This window comes from Apium graveolens, chromosome 1, assembly GCF_009905375.1.
Source record: "Apium graveolens cultivar Ventura chromosome 1, ASM990537v1, whole genome shotgun sequence".
NCBI classification, from domain to species: Eukaryota; Viridiplantae; Streptophyta; class Magnoliopsida; order Apiales; family Apiaceae; genus Apium; species Apium graveolens.
In genome coordinates, this window is record NC_133647.1 from 53126565 (window position 1) to 53147591 (window position 21027).

The 21027-nt window shown below is 33.9% G+C and overlaps 2 protein-coding genes across 2 annotated transcripts; one reads left to right on the top strand and one right to left on the bottom strand.

Annotated features, from left to right (window-relative positions):
- Positions 1-3995: 3995 nt before the first annotated feature.
- Positions 3996-7258, top strand: LOC141663894 (glutathione S-transferase DHAR2-like). The gene is made up of 6 exons (XM_074469746.1): positions 3996-4164; positions 4284-4374; positions 4587-4733; positions 5439-5556; positions 5671-5811; positions 7017-7258. The coding sequence occupies exons 1-6, from the start codon at positions 4107-4109 to the stop codon at positions 7101-7103; spliced, it is 642 nt and encodes a 213-aa protein (XP_074325847.1). The 5' UTR covers positions 3996-4106; the 3' UTR covers positions 7104-7258.
- Positions 7259-9449: 2191 nt separating this feature from the next.
- On the bottom strand, positions 9450-11777 carry LOC141719790 (uncharacterized). Its single transcript, XM_074522171.1, has 3 exons — positions 11564-11777; positions 11340-11445; positions 9450-9928 (listed from the first exon to the last, which is right to left on the bottom strand). The coding sequence occupies exons 1-3, from the start codon at positions 11594-11596 to the stop codon at positions 9756-9758; spliced, it is 312 nt and encodes a 103-aa protein (XP_074378272.1). The 5' UTR covers positions 11597-11777; the 3' UTR covers positions 9450-9755.
- Between the last annotated feature and the right edge of the window lie 9250 nt (positions 11778-21027).

Below are 21027 nucleotides of genomic sequence, written 5' to 3' on the forward strand. Positions count from 1 at the left end.
CATGACAACCTCTGTCACAGATTTGACTCACACTCAGCAGATTGTGTTTAAGTCCTGAGACAAGAGCTACTGATTCAATGATGACATTCCCAAGATTAATATTGCCATATCCCAGAGTTTTTCTCATATTGCCATCTCCATAAGAAACTCCTGGGCCAGCTTTCTCCACAAAGTCTGAGATTAGGGCTTTATTTCCAGTCATATGTCCTGAACATCCACTATCTAGTACTAGGATGTTTTTTCGGTTTCCCTGCAATCACAAAGACCACTAATGGTTAGTTTTAAGGACCCATACTTGCTTGGATCCTTTGGCCTTTTTAAGTTTGTTAGCATTTGCAGTGAATTTAATATCATAGTATATGCTAACATGCTGTTTATTAGAACTTATATCAGACTTTGCAACAGAATTTACACTAGAAGGAATTAAAGCAACTTTCTTCAAAGAAGGTTTTATTTGATAATAATCATAGTACAAACTATGATATTCCTTACAAGTATAAATGGAATGCCATAAACTACCACAATGAAAACAAGGATTTTGTGGCTTAAACCTAACAGACTGACTCTTAACTCCTGACTTAGGAGGTAAATAATTTATATTCTTATTCTTCCTGCAAAAAGAAGCAAGATGGTTAGAGTTTCCACAGTTATAACATTTCTTTCTAGGAGCATTAAGAACAGACATATAATTATTTCTTTTATTCACATCTTCCTTTCCATTCCTATTTTTCCTAGCTGCTTTAACCTTGTTGACATTCCTTATTTCTTTTAGCTTATGCTTAAGCTGCTTCTTTGTAATTAAACCTATATTGACTTCAGTTGGTTTATCCTGTTCTAATTTGTCAGAAGTTGACTTCTCCTTAACTTCTGTCACAGACTCTTTCATCTTTTCAGAATCAGACTTTATAGTTTTAGCTACAAACTTAACAGAATTTACCTTTGGCTTAACAGTTTATTTAACAACAATTGGCTCAATTTGTTCAGTTCCTTTTTCACTTTTATCATCTCCATAACCTAAGCCCTCTTTCCAGTTTCCACTACTTAATAAATTCTGAGTTGTTTTGCCAGAGTTAGTCCAAGTCCTGATAATATCTTTTTCTTTTTCAAACTCAGTTTTGAGATATTTATTCAATTTTAGCAATTCATCTCTAACATAAAAAGTATCATCTCTTTCTTTCTGAGTTTGATGGAACATAACTAACTCTTTTTCTAAATAATCATTCCTTTTCTTAAAAGCAAGATTTTCAGAAGTTAATCTTTCACATGTTAGAGTTTGATCTCTATAGCTAATAAACATGGTTTTAAGATATAATCTCAACTCAGTAATATCATCAGTATGAAAAACATATGTTGTTTGAGGTACCTTTAATTCAGCAGTTTCAGGGCTGCCATCAGCATTTGCCTTTAAAGCATGATTCACCTCATCTTCAGAATCTGAAGAGTCTGTCCAGCTTTTCTTCTTTGTGACAAATGCCTTGCCTTTGTTACTCTTTCCTTTCTTGCAGTCAGGAGATATGTGGCCTCTTTCACTACAATTATAGCATTTGACATTTGAGTTATCTTCTCTGTCAGACTTTACACTTTTGCCTTCATAATTTCTGAACCCTTTCTTATCAGTACTTCCACCTTTCTTGAAAAACTTCTTTCCCCTTCTGAATTTCCTGCAGGCTATCTTTGTGATACCCTTCACCATAAGAGCACACAATTTCATCATCTCTTCATCAACATCTATTTCAGGTAAACTTTTAGTTTCTGAATCATCATCATCAGAACTTGATGATTATGAATCAAACTTTGTGATAGGAGCTTTTCCTTGGCCTTTCTTTGAGACAGCCACTTTGGGGAATTCCTCCTCAACCTTAAGAGCAACTGTCCTTGACTTTCTCCCATATCTCTTGCTTCTTTGATCCATCTCAAGTTCATAAGTCTTGAGCATACCATAAATTTCATCAAGAGCAGTTTCATCAAGAGCATAGTTGTCTCTTATAGTAGTTGCCTTCAAATCCCAACTTTCAGGAAGAGCTAAAAGAAATTTTAGATTTGAATCTTCAAGATCACATTCCTTGTCCACCAGTGACATATCATTCAAGAGTTTGACAAACCTGTCATATAAGTCAGTTAATGACTCATCACTTTTTGAGTTAAAGTGCTCATACTCTTGAGTGAGTATAGTTCTCCTGTTCTTCTTGATTGCATCAGTTCCCTGGCATCTTGTCTCCAAAGCATCTCATATCTCCTTTGCAGTCTTGCAATGAATTACCCTGTTTGACATGACATTATCAATGGCACTATGCAGCAAATACCTTACTTTTGCATCAATTGATGAGATATCTTCAGCTGTATACTCACTTTTCTCCTTTGGTATGGTCTTTGCTGGCTGATCTGCAACTACAACAGAGAGCTTGGTTGGCTTATGTGGCCCTTCATTAATTCTGTCAAGGTATTCTGGATCTGTAGCTTCCAGAAACATAGCCATCTTCACTTTCCATATGGGGTACTCAGAAGGTCTCAGTATGGGAACCCTAATAGTCTCATAACGACTGTGAATTTGAGTGTTTTTAGTTTCTTCAGTTTTGGTGGGCTTGGTTGGATTTTCTGCTTCTTCAGACATGATTGTTTAGATCTTTACTATATGTGTGTTAACAGATAAGCTCTGATGCCAATTGTTAGGTCACACAACACTATAGAAGGGGGTTGAATACAGTGTAGAATACAATCAAATCGATTTCGAACACAAGTAACAATAAACAGATATATTCGATATAATAAACTCTGTTACAATGGAACTGTTTCTCTCAGTGATGAACAAATATCACGAGAGCTGCTAGGTAACAATGTATGATCTTCTCGATAATAATAACACATATAGTGTAAACCTATGTCTGTGTTTATATAGTACACATTTACAAGATAACTTCTAATTGATATGAAATATAATTCTGTCTCCTAAAATATATCAATCAGATATCTTATACAATTCTTTAAGTTCTCTAACTCTTTTCATGCATATCTTCTTTTGTATTAGTCTCGATCTTCTTTCCTGTAAATCAGATTCCTTCCTTTACTGTTAGTCCTCCCGTACTTAAGTTCTGATATCCATCTTCTGATATTTATCTTCTGATAATCTAAGTTCTGATATCCTTAAGTTCTAACTTCCAATAAGTACTGATTTCAGTAAGTACTGATATTTCCTTTTTATTAAGATCTGAAAACTAAACATGAAACATATTAGACATGACATCTCAAATATATCTAACATTGTCGATATCTCCAACCTTCATGTCTTCTTGACTTGTCGATATCTCTCTGAGTTCTCTGGTAGCTTTCCTGACTTCTTGATAAGTCATTTGGAGTTCTCGAATGACTTCTCTATAACACTAAATTTGTGACTTGTAGAGATCTTGACTTAGAGTATTTTTATCCAAACAGATTTATTCAACTCCAAGCTTCTTCAAAATTCTTCTGAGACATGATCTTATTGATCTTCTTCCAGATAGAATCTTTAGGCTTGATACTGTTTCAGGAAAAAGACTCCAATCTGTTCCTTTGCATTTTTACAGACTTTAAGTGTTACAAGTACAAATAAAAACTAAGATAACAATACAACTTACTTAGGGTTGACAAATTGTATTAGTCTTGTTAAGGTACAGGCGTCTTATGCAACAGGTCCTTAAATACGTTTTTCCTTATTCAGTATTCGAAAAATAAAGTCTGCCTATACAAGTTAACGGAATACTATCAGGTGTTTAAAAAAAATTGTGCAGGCACTCTCGTAATACTTTTATAATTGATCTATTTTTCTGCAAAAAAATAATAATTATTGGAGCCATTTCCGTGCAATTAAGTCCAATAATGAAAATTTATTAGTTAATAATTAAATTCAAAAATTAAAATACAAAATAAAAAAAATTAAGGCAAGGCACAGGCCGCGCACGGCATATAGGCCAACACATACCACGCGTCAATAAGCCACAGAACGACGTGACTGGATCACTATAAAAGCTAAGCTGATATACACGACTATAATTCTACACCAAATAACCATAAAACATCTGAACCGTGTAAGAGATCAGAAACTAAAAGGAACCATCGCCAAAAGATCAAACATGTCTGTTGAAATTTGTGTCAAGGCTGCTGCAGGTTCCCCTGATGTTCTGGGAGACTGTATGTATCCATTTAATCAAACTTCTGTGTTGTGTGTGTAGATTATTCATGGGTTTTTTTTTAGAATTATGTGATTCTTGAATTCAGGACTCATTGGGTTTGATTTTTGGTGATGTTAGGTCCATTTAGCCAAAGGATAATTCTTACTTTAGAAGAAAAAGAAGTTCCTTATAAGATGCATTTGATTGATTTTAGTAACAAACCTCAATGGTGAGTTGATCTCTCTCTCTCTCTCTCTCTCTCTCTCTCTCTCTCTCTCTCTCTCTCCCTCCCTCCCTCCCTCTGTCCCTCCCTCTCTCTCTCTCCTTCTCTCTCCCTCCCTCCCTCTCTCTCTCTCTCTCCCTCTCCTCCCCTCTCTCTCCCCCTCTCTCTCTCCCTCTCTCTCTCTCTCTCTTGTAACGAATTATTTGGGATAATTTTAGGCTATTAGATGAATACCAAGGAAAGGTGCCATTGATAAGATTTGGGGAAGATGGAAAATGGATAGCTGATTCAGATGTCATTGTTGGCCTTCTTGAAGAAAGATACCCTGTTCCTTCTCTTGCTATTCCTGCTCAGTTTACCTCTGTGTATGCCCCCCTCTTTCTTTATATTTACATATACTGCATGTTTATGTGTTTGTGTGTTTGTGTGTGATGTTATAATATATGTCTAATTGTACTAATAAGCTCCAGGGAATTACTTATGTTTCTTGTATAGTTACCGACTGACTTGTTTTTAATGTAATAATTAAAATTAACAGAACTAGTAGTGTAGAATGCTGCACTTTCTTTTTAAAGGCTACAACTTTAAATTATTTTTGAAGTTCTTTTTGTATGTTATATGGAAAATTTAAATTCGAGAACATTTTTTTAACTCGTGCGTTGCTATAAAGTGCATGTTACGGAGAATAGACAAATAGTTTTAGAAGCTAGAGGGAAGTGTTGGTTTATAAGTTGTCTTTATATATATATTTTTTATATTAGCTCCTACAAACATGTTATTTGAGAATGTATTTAGATGTACCGTCGATGCCAAAGAATGATCACTTCTTAACTATAATATAGTGTTTGTATCCACTATCAGGATCAGCTGTGTTCTTATTTCGTTGGAGATTAATATTTAAGTTGACAAAAAGGTCTTACGACGTAGTTGATTTTCCAGACCTAATGATGCTAAGCTCATTGGTTACTTTATGCTTTCGGTGGTATTGTAGAGGATCAAAGATAGTTGATTTTCTAGACCTAATGATGCTAAGTTCATTTGGTTACTTTATGCTTTCTGTGGTATTGTAGAGGATCAAAGATATTTTCTTCGTTCGTTAAATTTTTGACGAGTAAAGATGCCAGTGATGGGTCAGAGCAGGCTTTGGTTGATGAATTGAAGGCCCTTGATGAACACCTTAAGGCACATGTAAGTGGTTTCAAATATGCCATTCATCAGTAAAGTGCTCCCTTTAGTTTGTAGAATACAATACAATGATGATATTGTGAATTAAAGTTAAACTAATTGATAGAGTATGAATAGGGGCCATATGTAAATGGTGAAAACATCTGCGCAGTTGATTTGAGTTTGGCACCAAAGCTGTACCATATGGAGGTGGCTCTTGGACATTACAAGGGTTGGACTACACCCACAACCTTGACTAATCTGCTCAACTACATGAAGGTACACAACTAAAGCTAATTTAACCTTTTTAATTCTTTAGTTTACTTTTAAGTTCACTCTATCAAATCATCACTAAATTAATGTCTTACAATTATAATGCTTTTTAGAGATTTTTATGTTCTGCGAACATGTGTGTAAGTAGTGATGAGTGCGCTTCTTTCCATGGTTGTATAATAATATCGTATCTGGAATAATGCTTCTTATGAATTGATGTTTGCACAATGTGAGCTTAGTGAGCTCTTGTGTGGTCTGTAATTAATGAAGTTCATGAAGTATGATATATATTTGAGTTCTTGGTGTTAATTTCTTCATTATAGATACAATTAGAAAAAAACATAAGAGAGAACAGTCAAACAGAGCCCCCTATATAGAGAGAGAGTGGGGAGGGGGGATTTCGCGAGTTAAACAAAGTCCAGTACCAATCTCTATCACCAATAGGCCTTCCTTAACGGGCATGCAGAATTTCTCCATCATCTGGTATTTTTGTAGTAATGGTGAATGGAGATATCTGTGTGTCCATAATGGCAGCCCTATTGGTGATAGAGATTGGTATTGGACTTTGTTTAACTCACGAGAACCCCCTCCCCCAAAATAAAATATGGAGGCACAGTTGATAGAGGATTAGATGTTAGTGCAGCAGTAGGTCAGTCATCAGTGGGGGGGTTAGGGGGAAGACAGTGAAGGCTTTACAAAAGGTTATGCTAGAGACAGAAGTAAATCAAAGGCAAAGCATATATGAATATATCAATGAACGGTGATATTATTAGATTTCTTAATTAGCTAAATTAAAGAATAGAAGTTAAAGAATTTGATTTATCTGTTGTATGAGATTGGTAGTTTGTAATTGGCAAAAAAAGAATAAATTGGTTTACTTGAATACAACAAAATTCTATTATTTGACTAGTGGTTTGTCTTTGCAAACCTTTGAGTTTTTACTAATTGAAATTCTCATGTGCATGCCTTGCCCTTTAATGGGCTTAATGTAGCATGCGGGGTTCTGTGTTGTCACTTTTTGAACCTTTGTTTTCACTGATTTGAAATTGAGGCAAAAAGAAGTAAGATAATTTGTTTTTTCTTATCATATATTTTCGCAAAAGGCAGATCTTGCGGCCTAGTTTCTCTGTGTGTTTTAATGGAAAAATCCATAAAACAGGAAATGGACATCTACTAACTGTTTTGACATATTTCTTGGTCACCTTTTGCAGTTGCTCTTGGCAAGGAGGTCTTTTGAGAAGACCAAGGCGAAAAAAGAACATGTCATTGCTGGATGGGAACCTAAAGTTAATGAGTGAGGTTATTTCATGTATTCACACTATTAGCAGGAGTTGCAATGTATGTTGGTAATAAGACCTTAACGTGTGTGGTCTGAGATGTTGGTCCTATTTCTAATAATTGTACTCTGTGTATACTCTGAGATTGAATAAATGTTCCAGATTTAATGTCGTCATGTTAGGTAAATAGCCGTGTTTGTATATCTGCCACCACTTTCAGCAACAATTCTTAAACCCATCTTTCCCCTCATACAGAGGATTGCTCAGATGTGCATCCATCTATTCAAGTATGTGTTTTGGACTTTTGGTAGATAGTGAACTTGCTCATAACAATGTTATTAGAGAAAACCCAAAAACTCTTGCTCTCGTAGTATCACTCTCAACTCCCTTTGAAGGAGGTATACAAGTATTGGCGATGACACAAATGCTCTCCCTTTTTCTGCTCATCTTGGTTTGATTTTCCAGATTCTTGATAAAAACGGAATGATGACAACCTTGATACATTTTTTTGGATATTGACCAGGGAACATGTTGGTGGGTAAATGATGCTCTCTATTTTCCAATATGAAGCCCAACTTCATGATAGGCCCTTTAGCTGTTGTCCTCAATGTTGTCTATAATCCTCACCTCTGAACTATTGAACAACCCTATCTGTAGGGTGCACGTTGCCAACATGGACATGCCATAACGTCAATTAGTCAGACATGCTTTTTTATGATTTGACATGTCTTTTTACTAATTTTTTTTATATTTTTAATAATTATTTTAATACTAGAAATATTCAGAAATAATAAATATAATTCTAAAATATTTACATATATTTGAATATCTAAAACGTTACTAATATATTTGAGTATAATGATATTATTCGGTTGTTACTATCAATTAACTTTAATTTTATATTCAAGTTCACTGTATATTAGTATAACAATTATGTTTTAAATTTTATTATATTTAATTGATAAATGACATGCTAATTGGGCATACTTTTTGGCAAAAAGTATATTTATAAACATGCCTTCGGGGAGTCCCGTGACAGGTACCCTACCTATTTGGCTATTTAGCCGGGGGAAATACTACCGGAAACATGTTAAAAATGATTTAAGTTCTTTGCAATATATTTAATCTATGTGATACAGTGCTGAGAGTTTATTATGATCAATTGAATGTAGATCAGACAAATTAGTCATTTTGCCCAGAGCAAGATAATATTAATTCTAGATTTCTGCATATAAATTTGTTCTGTGAAAATAAAACTAAAAAATGTTCATGTCTTTTGAATACAAATATCCATTTTTGATTTTAGTAGTTGATTACCTTAGAATGCTCTTACAGACTGTGACATATCTTCCCGTGGAGTCACATCCTACATAAATTTTGTACTATAAAACAATAACTAAAGCCGGTGCATTAGATATGCTGTTAAATAATTTGATTCTCACAGTAAAATGTTTGCTTCGAATTACGATTACAACAAGTTACGACAACTATTAATATATTCCCAGGTCCACTTCTTTAAAGCCCATATTTTGGGTCAATATATTCTGAAATCCACTTCTTTAAACCTGTATTTTGGCGACGGGAATCGATTCTTTTTATTAATTGAATCTAAAATTTTGTCCGAACTTGACTCGTTTAGTTTCAGTTTAGCTAAACGAACTGATTTTAACACTTAATTGAGCATAAACATTTACATAAATTCGACTTGTTTAATTTCATGAATCGAGTTGAACTGGTTCATTTAAATTAAAAGAAACAAGATTTTTGCTCGAACTTGATTTGTTTAATTAAATGAGATAAGTCGAACGAGTTCAGTTAAATGAGTTCGAGACATGCGAGCTCACGAGCAGCCGGATCCAAATTACGGCTCTACTTCTTTTGCTTCATTTTAACTTAATTTATAATCTACTTCTACTTTTACTTCTACATTACCAAGTACCAATGGTTCTTTAGCTTATTCGTTTGATGATAATGCAGTTACGGAGCGAAAGATTTCAAACTCCAGTCGACATGTGCTTGTAAAGATCAGATTCCTTTTTAAAAGAAAATTCTGGAATAAAATTTGAGAATAATTATGTTTTAATTATAATATATCTTTAAACAATTAAAATTTAATAAGTTACAAGACAAGCATGTCGTCCAATTTATTTTTTTCTGATTTTTTCGATTTTAGTTTCAAGTTCACACTCAGATACTTTATCTGATTATTAAAATTTTATTATATTAAAATTTATTATAAATCAGAAATAGTTCATTTGTCTTTCTCTCATCGAACTCATTAAATTTTTTAAAAATTATTATTTATAGAGGATTTTTTAAGTAGTACAAGAAGAATTAAATTAAAAGGAATTTACTCGAATTAAAACTTATACAGATAGTTCTGAACCAAGATTCCAACTGTCTAAAAACTTTCTATTTGTGTCATTCCCTAATTCTGACATGTCACACAATTATTGGTAACAGCTTCACATATATCAATCTAATGATAGATTCTCCATTTGGAACCTTGTAAATAATATTAGTACTCCATCCGTATATTCATTTTTAAGGACCACAAGGTTCCCCTTGTGAAAGATTTGTTATTATATTGATCAACAAATACAAACTTTATTTATGCAACAGCAGTAGATCTCTTTCTCTGAGCTACTAATGTATTTGAGCATGTTTCTGCATTCAGTCATCGGAATCTTTGGACTGATCGCCTTTCGAATTCTGAGACCGATGATCAGATATCATCTTCTGAATCATCTCGTCTGTTTCTGATTCCGACATTCGATCTGATTTGTTCTGAGATTGAGAATAAGCATCAAAGAACTCCTTGTTTTCCTTCTCCAGCTCCTTCCACACTGCATGCATGTGGCCAATCAGTAAACTTTTTTCATCCTAAAAAATGTGTTACTTAATTACATGATTACTTCCAATATACTAGTCATTTTACATACAATCCCCATGCAGTTGCAGTTGATGTATAATCACTTTCTAGATTGCATTCTGCAACAAAGTACTATTTTACATTATTGAAAATAAAAAAGAGGAGGAGATATTTAGCAAAAAAAAAGAAAAAGAAGAGGAGATATCATGGTTCTTTTGAATACGTTTAAATCTCTATAAATTAATAAAATTGGGATCATGGAACTTTAATCATTAAGAGAGGTATTTATTAATCGATTTAAGAAATATTTGAACATCAAATAAATTTAAAATTTTAATTATACAAATTTAAATAGATTATCTCCGCTAATTTATATATTGTACTTACTTTAGTGTTTATACGTTATGAATTTAAAGATTATTAAAAATAATGCTGAGAAATATGTTCAACGCAATAGAAGGCAAAAAATACTTAAAACACACTAAAACAACTTTTCGATTCAGTTCGGAAGCATCATTCGAAGCATCACACCTCAACCTTTATGCAATAATAAAGATTAGGAATGAGTTTCAAATAGGTTTACTTAAAGAAAAAGTTATAGAATACTAGAATCATATTGTACAAAACTGTAATATATAGATATATGGTTTTTATGAATATGAAAATTTATTAATTTATGATATTATTGGGACCATATATCTATACGAGGATTTTCTAAAAATTATTTTCTTATTATCTTATCGAAATTGATCCTTTTTTGAACTGGACCAAGTCGGAATCGGAAAAAAAAAATATTATTTTCAAAAAATATTAATTTAAAGAGCATAAATTATTTGTAGAGGTTTTAATATGTTGTTTATTTACAAATCAATATTCAGAATATTTGACCTGATACATAAAAAACAAGGTGTGCAGACCTAAGTTTAATCTCAAATCAGATCAAGCAAACCATATACCTCCTCAGGCTCCTCTATAGAACTTCTATTTCAATAGTATTGAGAAGTTTATAGCCAATCCTTTCTAAAGATCATATCAGCCAAGAAAACTTTTAATTAAATCCCTAATTTTCCCAGAGAGGTTTCCCTTCTACATCCCTCATTTTGCTATTATACACATGTGCAACCTTATTTAGTATTTGAACATTAGGTTTGTAGAAGGTTCTTTTAAGGAACTTTTATAATGTGTGACAGGTGGGGGAGGGGGCTGGGGGATCACTTGTTTTTTTACAACTGAAGTATATAGTAACACAGCAAGTTAATTAAGATCAGTTCATCAGCCCAATACGTACAAAGGCAGATATGTGGTTATGCAGGTTTTTTATTGCTGTTTTTAGTTCCAATGAATTAAACAGTAACAAAAATGACAAAGCAGATGAGGCAACAAACCAGTGGAAGTTATGACAGGTTCAATGTTTGCATGTTTTTTTAGGGCTTCCATGCAGTCTTCTTTTGTCATGTGGAAGATCAAACACTTCTCGATCATATGTTGTACCTAAACAACCAAAAGCCATACGGAACTTTGTGATCAGTAACTAGAAATATAGTAAAGGAACATGCATTCAACATTTCAACTAAATAAATTTACAGGTATCTTGATCAAATATGAATACCATATGTATGTACGAAGTTGAAGAGTCACCCATAATCACTCCCGAGCCTTTATCTATATGCTATTTGATAGATAAATGTGTTGTTTGGTTTACTAATCAGGTAGTAAACCTGTAAACAGCTGAGGAACAAAAACAGAACACCAGGGAGAACCTGGAACTGATGTATAATATTAGTGCTATAGAGGTAGAATAGATCATGAGCTGAGATACTACAGGAGAATAGTTGAATATATAGTATCATCAGGAATAAGAAGAAATTTAATTGTGGGGCTAAGACTAAAGAATCCCACGTGGGAGATTGCTTATAATTGGTGGAGAAGGGATTAGAAGAGATTTTGCATACGAAACTTTGGTTGTCTTATAGGAAGCCATTTGGCAGAGCCATTCTACGTGACAACTGGGTCCTTCCTAGTTCCTACATAGAAATTCTGCACAATGTATAGACAAATTAACCACACCCAAAATCCTACTATTTTAGCTAAATTATCTTATGTCACCAATTACAGCATGCCACATGGCATTACTTATCAGATTTTTTATCTTTCTTGCGAGTAAAAATTGGTGTTGCCACTACTTGTATATCTGAGGTGATACTTCTGGCATAATGTAAGTGTACATGTGATGTTTTGTAATGTATATGATTGGGAATCAAAGCCTACAGTAACCAGGCCAACCAATTAAACAGTCATATGTCTTGGTTTCTATCTGGTATGTGCCATTGGATCTCTAAAATTTGTAATCAGATCACTGTCTTGTTGCTATTATATCTCTCCCTATCATTCTCTTCCCACCCTTCTCTAGAAAGACCAGTCCTTGTGGGGATGGTATTATTATATCTACCATCAACATAAAGTTTTTTGGCACATCAATCAGCCATTTAGAACATTAAAGAAGGCTAGCCTTTCATTTATAATCTTTGAGGGTGAAATAATAATTGGAGATTATAAATCCATAGGCCCATCGAACATAATTATTATCTTATATCACTTATTAATCTCTAATATTCTAAAAAGAGAGTAGATATTTACTTTAGTAAGGATGGTTCTTCCTGATGCATAAAGACTTATGTCTTCTTCCTTTGAGTTTGACAGGCTTGTCTTTTCTTTTTGCTGATTATTTCACCGCATTGACATACATATCTGATATAGAATACATATAATACAATCAATTGTTCCTACACAATAGGCCAACTAGCAAAGGGCCTCACATCCGAACATTGTGAAATTGACAGTAAATGGGTCCAGATTCGCAGCAAATGTTTGTTATGAGCACGGCTCCAACAATCATATCCATATGGAATTGTTAGAGTCATCATATACACTTATTAAATTTTCTCAAAGAATTGCTGCAGAAATGCACCAATTTGTTGTCAGGAAAAATGAACGTCACCATGAATTAAAAAGTATACATTTAAGAATAATGTGAACTTTAGATAAACTAAAATCGTGCAAGTATACAGATGACACAGTTAAGAAAGCTGGGCATGTTTCATGTATAAGTAAACATTATAACCATGTTTACTGTACTGCATACATGAATTTTTTATCTGGGATTGGGCACCTCATTCTAGTTCTCACAATATCCTGTTTAGTGTCATTTGAAATCTGTTTTTTCAATCACAATACCGACTGACTAATGAAAGAATTACAATTATTATGGTCTCACCAAGACTTAGCAGGAGGAATGTATTGAAATACTCAGATGTTCATACCATGTGCGAATGCGCTCACCGATTTATAAAAATAAAATTAAGTACTATAAGCTTTGTGCTCTTTCTAAAGCGAAATACCTTGTTCTCCTTTAACCTGCACTCTTAATTAAGTATAATATTTTCATTTATAATTATTTTGGGCTTTTTTAACCTTGTTCTCTAAAGCGGATAAGCCGCACTCAATTTCTTCACTGAATATACGTGCTCACCAACTATTGTGATCTTTAATGTATCACAGTTATCCCTGTTTATAATATATATATAGTCAGCACAAATATACAAGATTTTGTAGTTTAGATAAATGATACAAATTTGCACTTGAGAAATGAAAAAGGAAGGGTTTCAAACTGAAGAAGAATTGCTTCTAGTATTACCTGGTATATACAAACATAGAAGTGAAATTTCTATTTCCAGTTATTCTTAGACACCCCCTGACCCGGATTTGAAATTATTAAATTCTCATTCCCAAACCAACACACTTGCATGCCAAATGCATCCTTAGATATACCTTATCTAGTCATACGACGGGTCGACGACTGACGTAGATAGAAATCACATAGAAGAAAAAATATCAGTACATCTGGTAACTGATATGTATTCAAATAATTTAGGAATCCTATGTTTCTCTGACATGATTATGTTTGAAGGCACCCATCTGAAATAAGGAACACCAAAGCACATTCAACAGAACAATTAGTTTACACTTCTTTTGTCCTTTTTGTCTTATTTTTCTTGAAAATGTGAAATAGCTTAGCCTTCTACCAGGTAACTGCAACAACCTAGTACATGTTCTATGCCAATTATTGGGTCTCCGATGTCAGTTTTACATTAATTATCTATCTCTAGGAGTCAGATATTAGTAATGCAGATTAAGCAATAGATATGTGTTAACACGTTACTCTTTTAGGGTACATAGTAAAGATTATCTAGTCAATTTAAACACAACCATATAGTTTCTTTACCCAAATATCAATATTCCTAGTATTAGGAGAGTAAAAGACCTTATTCTATAGTACTTTTAGCCTGGCTATTGTCTCCATTGTTCTGTCATGTGTCAACACCACTACTATATTTAGCATATATATCTTTATTAATACAAGGATTTATTTTAGAACTTTATATTAATCTTATAAATTGTTTTCATTAACTAAACGGATGGTACAATATTCAAATCACTCTCAGACTCTCAATTCCTAGCCCAGTCATCTACTTGTGCTAATTGGATACTTCAAGGTTCAAGCTTTTTAGGTACCTATCTATCAGGTATAACTCTCTTGTTTTTACTATTGTTTTCTTCCACATATTGGATGTTAGCTCACACAAAGAATAAGTTGTCTGGTGCCGTTTCTCAGCCAACGAGCATAGATAGAAATAAAGCATATCTTGTATATCACTCACTCGGATTTTACCTCAAAATGCAGTGTCTTTGGTCTATCAATTGGTTGTTTTTTCATATGACAGACAAAGGTCCCCCTACAAGACGTCTTTTAGTTAGATGTAAAGTTCATAGAAAATTAAATCTTCCACTGATCTTTACAGATATAGGTGATCCACCACATGGGGACGATATTTCATGGAACTCTATAGTTTACAGCTGAAGCGGCCTAAAAATATTACTTTCTCATATTCTAAATTTCTTTGCTCATCCAGTAGATGAGAGAACGAGCTAAACAAGTTAAATGAATTAGTTCAATTATCTGCACACTTTATACTTAAAAAACACACACACATTTGACTGCATAGCATTGGAGAAATTATAGAAAGAAAACAAATTGGACAAATCTTATGACAGGTCACAATAATGGTGAAGGTAAAACATAGGCTTAACCAAGGTACTCAACTTAGTAAGATTTTGTTACGGGACCAGCAATTCGGAATAGGTTGTGCCCAAGTCCCAACATGTCTCCTAATTGCTCTGTGCACAGTGTGATGTGTGGATCAGGAGAACTTAATATTTTGAAGGCCGGAGAAAGTTGCGTTGTTTAAGCCAGTAAACTGGTACATGATGATCAGCATATAGTAAACTGGTACTTGACAGGTTACCAGTGGCAGTGGAACTAGAAAACAGTGGTTATAATAATTTGTAAACTTAAAAATAATTAAGCAGCACAACTTATTGTTTCTCCAATGCATTCCTATATCTCATGATCTCCGTGTAATCATTTGATAGAAAAACACCTTAAACTTTTAGTAAAAGGTTGGGATAAGCTATTAGAACTCTGTAAAAAGTGGTTATATAGACTATGATCAGGTTAATCATAGTCCCCACAATCAAAATTAAGAGAAGAAGAAATTAATTAAACGGCTAATGGCTACAGCATGAATATCCTCCCAACAAATTCAATCAGAAATGATCAGCAAACCCTAATAAGACTTGCAAAATTTAAATCAATAATCGATATATATCATGCATGTTGAGAAAAATAGAATCACAAAGGTACATTGAATTTAGGATCACAATTGCTTTGGAATCTTTACCTTCTTTAGACTCCTACATGCTAAAAAACCTTAATGTCGAGAACAGTTTGTTCTTGGCACACCTTTTGTTACCCGCTTATCCCCTAAGTTTGTACTTAAACCTGTTTCAATAAACGTGGGAAAATAAATTTATTCCTTAGATAAGAGTACAAGCAGGAAAAAACCAACATTATGACAAGTTTGACAACTATTGTACTCAATGACCATTGATCAAATCTCCTGCAACTTGCAACTTCTAGTAATTCCTTTTAGCTGAATAAAGAACCTGGCAGAAAGACAGGGTATGCACAGGAACACGGGTAATTAAAGGCTAAAGCAGTGTAAATTTTTTATTACATACCTTGAATCGGTGCATTCTTTAGGGTTTGGAAGAGAGACCTTGTTGCTTTTTAGGCCCAACATACATAAGATTATGGATGGAATCATGGAACTATGAAAAACAATTTTAACAGTACAAAAGTGCAGCTGAATTATGCGAGTGCATAATGCATTATAATGAAAAAATTGTAATTTTTTAAATAATTTTTATAATTATAAAAGTATCCCTCACATATTTATATTAAACATATTTTGCATCCGAGTATGAAAGATCAAAATCCTTTAATTATCCTAAAACAAAATATTGGAAGACCAGTTTAGCGTTTTTATTTGAACAAAATCTATATATACTAAACACGTGTTATGTACCTTTGAGTAATTGTTTTTTAATAATTTTATTTTAAATAGTATAAAAATTATAGACATTAAAAAAATCATAATTATATAAACTCGTTCTATTAACCAAGTCTAAATAATTATATATTTTGGATATTATTTTGTGTTAGAACGAATGTGTAGTTTACATTTTTTTTGCCCGATATCATTATATTGATTAACAAATTATCTTTCAATTCTTAATTTTATCTTTATCAGGTTCAATAGTATAATTTTTTTAGCAGCATTTATTATTTTGTTTTAGCTCAATGCTGCAAATTCAACTAACTACATTTAGTTTTTCTTTTAGTCTGCATTAATTGTATAATTTTGTTCAAATCCGGATGAATAGTGCGTATTATTTTCTATTATCCCGAGACCATTATACCTATCAACAAATTATCTTTGATCCTAAATTTGTTTTAAACTCGTTCAATAGTATATTCTTTTTTTTACCGGGTGAATAATATATATTTCTTATTTATATTATTTTAAATAGTATAGATATTCATATTACAATTATTGGAAAAACCAGTTATTATGTAAACTCGTTATATCAATCACAAAATGGTTTGTTTTTAATTTTAATTCAGTTGGGTTGAATATTATTTTATTTTAACCCGAATGAGTAATATATATTATTTTAATTTTCCCTAATGTCATTATATCAATCAATGAATTATCTTTTAATTCTATTTTTTATGCCATTCAATAATATAATTTTTTTAACGCATCAGCTGTATATATTATTTTATTTTGACCCGATGTAGCAAATTCAACTTACTATATTTAGTTTTTTTAGCACGTATTAATAGTATAATTTTGTTAAAATCTCAATTGATAGTGTATATTATTTTAATATTTTCAATTATCCTAGGGCCATTATTACCTATCAACGAATTATTTTTTTATTTTAATTTTATTTTAGACATGTTCAACAGTTTAAATTTTTTGCCCGGGTAAATAGAAAATATTATTTTGTTTTGACCCGATGCCATTATATAAATTTACTTCTATATGTATTTATATATTTATTTTGTGAATATTAATCTATTAATAAGAGTATTTCATGTTAAATATAACTATAAATTTAGAGAATAACCAGACGACCATGCGACAAAACAAAACTTTAAATATTTCATCTTTATAATAATATAATAGATATAGTTTAGATAGATTTTAAATATTATTTTCTGTTTAAAATATAATATTAGAAAATATTGGTGTCCTATTTTAATTTTGTTTTTCTATTTTAAATATACTACATGTGACCAGACGATCAATAACCAAATTTTTAATATTTCATTTTTTATATAATAGCGTAGATAGATAATATAGCACATAAACATATATTTTAGATAGATGGCATATAAAAGTAAGCTTAACATTGTTAGTTATAGTCATGCAAGGTGCATGTTTTACGTCTTGTCCTATTGACAAGTTTCTTTCATAATATCTTAATATTCAGTATTACTTTCTCAATCTGATTGGATCTATGGCGGCCGATAATTCAAAACTTGAGGATCTCTATGCAAGACTAACGCTCGAGGAGGAGGAGGAGGGCGGAGTCGTGATTGGGGATGAGGAGATTCAAGGAAACAAAAAGACTTTTGTCCTAGTGGGTAAGTTTTTGACGGACAAGAACCTAAATTTCCAGGCTATGCAGAATGTGATGGCATCGCTGTGGAGACCCAAGGAAGGGATGGAAGTGCATGATATGGGGGGTTTCGTTATTCATTTGTATTATATCATATTATGGACTTGCAGAAGGTGCTTGACGGAAGCCCGTGGTCATTTGAACAGAATATGCTTGTGTATGCTAGAGTAAATGAAGGGGAGGATGCAAACTTAGTCCCTTTGAATGAGGTGGACATATGGGTGCAGGTCTATGATATACCTACGGGATTTGTCACAGAGAACATCCTCAAGAGTGTAGGGATGTATATAGGAAAATATATCAAGACAGATCCAGCCAGTCTAGATGGTGCATGGAAGTCATACGTAAGGATAAGAGTTACTATAGATACCGGAAAACCACTGAAGAGAAGAATGAAAATCAAAAGGGCAGGGGGAAGCTGGAGTTGGATTAATTTTAAGTATGAAAGGTCGGGGAACTTCTGTTTCGTTTGTGGAATTCTTGGTCATGTTGAACGAGATTGTAGTGTGGTGTATGCAAATCCTGATAAAGTAATTGAGAAAGCCTATGGAGTGTGGTTGAGAGCACCAAATCGTGGTACTAGAAACAATGTGGGGGCTAGATGGTTACGAAATGTGGACGGAGGAGCTAGGTGGACGGGGATGGGGAGTGGTGGCGGAACGAACGCATCGGCGAATGACAGCAAAGATGGTAATGCGAGATTCACGGAAAGTGCGGGAATTGTGCGCGAGAAAGGTGGAGACAGGGGAGCGGTTGTGATCACAACGAGAAATCAGGAACAAATGGATATGGAAAGTGATTTGAATTTGAACGGGGATCCGGAGGAGATAAGAATGATCTTGGAGAATAAACGTCAAAGAGTAGAAATAAGGCAACAACCTTTGGGCCAGGACCCGAAAAAAATGCACTTGGATGGGCCGACAGTAAATACTGGAATTGAGGTGAATGAATCGCATGAGTCAAAAAACTTGCATGGGGCGGGCTCTGGTCACCAGGCCCGCCGAGTATTATGAGTTTCTTGGTGTGGAACTGCCGTGGGTTGGCCAAACCACGAGTAGTTCGATTTCTGAAAGAAATCACAACTCAAATTAGGCCAAACTTAATTTTTTTGTCGGAGACTTTGGTTAGAAGAGAAAGAATTGAGAAAGTATGTAAACTTATTAATTATGCTGGTTGTTTTGTTGTCGATACACAGAGTCACGGGGGAGGATTGGCTTTGTTATGGAAGAATGAAACGAAGATAGACATTAAAGGGAGTTGCAATCATTATATAGATTTCGAAGTGAATTGTGCTGAGGTGGGGAGATGGAGATACACTGGTTTTTATGGATGTCCGGAAAGACAGAGGCGAAGAGAATCATGGAATTTGCTCCGTAGTCTAGCTGATGAGTCAGATTTGCCATGGTGTATACTTGGAGACTTTAATGATATTATGCACAGCCATGAAAAACAAGGGGGAAGACCACAGCCGAGATTGCTAATGGAAGGTTTTAAGGAGACTATAGCAGGGTGTCATTTGAAAGATATGGGATATATGGGCAATGAATTCACATGGGAACGGTTTAGAGGAACTAGTGCGTGGATTCAAGAACGGTTGGATAGAGGTTTTTCAAATCAGGAGTGGCGGAATATGTTCCCACGAGCAACAATCAAAGTACTTGAAGTGTCAACTTCTGATCATATGCCACTTTTTTTAGAACCTAACAGATTAGTTTATGTCCCCAAAGTAAAGAAATTTCGCTTTGAAAATGCATGGATAAGAGAAGAACAATGCCTAAAGGTGGTTCAAGAAAGCTGGAATCAAACGGAGGGAAAGAGTATTGTTGATAAAGTAGAGTATTGCTGCTTAAAACTTGAGGAATGGGGAGGAGGAAGAATGCAGGAGGTTCGCAAGCAAATACAGGAATGTAGAAGAATTATGAGACAATTTCGTTCGAGAAGAGACAGTAGCGGGGTGCGTAAGTACGATGAGGCTAGGTGGGAGTTCTTAAAGCTTTTGGAGCAGCAGGAAGTATATTGGAAGCAAAGATCTAAGCAGTTTTGGCTTCGAGAAGGAGACAAAAACACAAAATTCTTCCATAAGTATGCAACAGGTCGAAGGAAGAATAATCAGATAAAGAAGCTTAAGAACAAGAATGGGGTCTGGACGGATAGTAAGGAGGGTATCCAACAAGTCGTTACCGAATATTTCATGGAATTATTTACAACAGCGAGCATGGGGGATAGTTTAACGGACAGAGAGGAAGTAAACCAAGTCACAATTGAGCAGAATCAAAAATTGAGGATGCCAATAACAGATGTGGAGGTGAAGAACGCAGTGTTTGGTATGCATCCAGACAAGTCACCAGGCCACGATGGTTTAAACCCTGGGTTCTTTCAAGCATACTGGCATGTGGTGGGAATGGACGTCATTAAATTCTGGCAACACTTCTTCGATACAGGGGAATTGCCGAAAGGAATTAATTGCACGTTGGTATGTCTTATACCAAAGGTCAGTCAACCACAATCTATGTCTGAGTTAAGGCCAATTTCGTTGTGCAATGTTTTGTTCCGAATTTTGTCAAAAGTAATGGCTAATCGTTTAAAGGAGTGTCTGCCAATGTTAATTTCGGAAAAGCAAAGTGCTTTTGTTGAAGGGAGGCTGTTAACAGACAACGCTTTAATTGCGTTTGAAATTAATCATTATATTAAACGGAAGACACAAGGTGTAAATGGAGTGGCTGGTTTAAAAATAGATATATCAAAGGCTTATGATAGGCTTGAGTGGAGCTATTTGAAGGGTATGTTAAAGAAGTTTGGATTTGATGAAGTATGGGTGGATAGAGTGATGACCTGTGTTAGCACGGTTTCATATAGTTTTATGCAGGACGGTGAGGTGTTTGGAGAGGTTGTTCCTCAACGAGGAATTCGACAAGGGGATCCAAT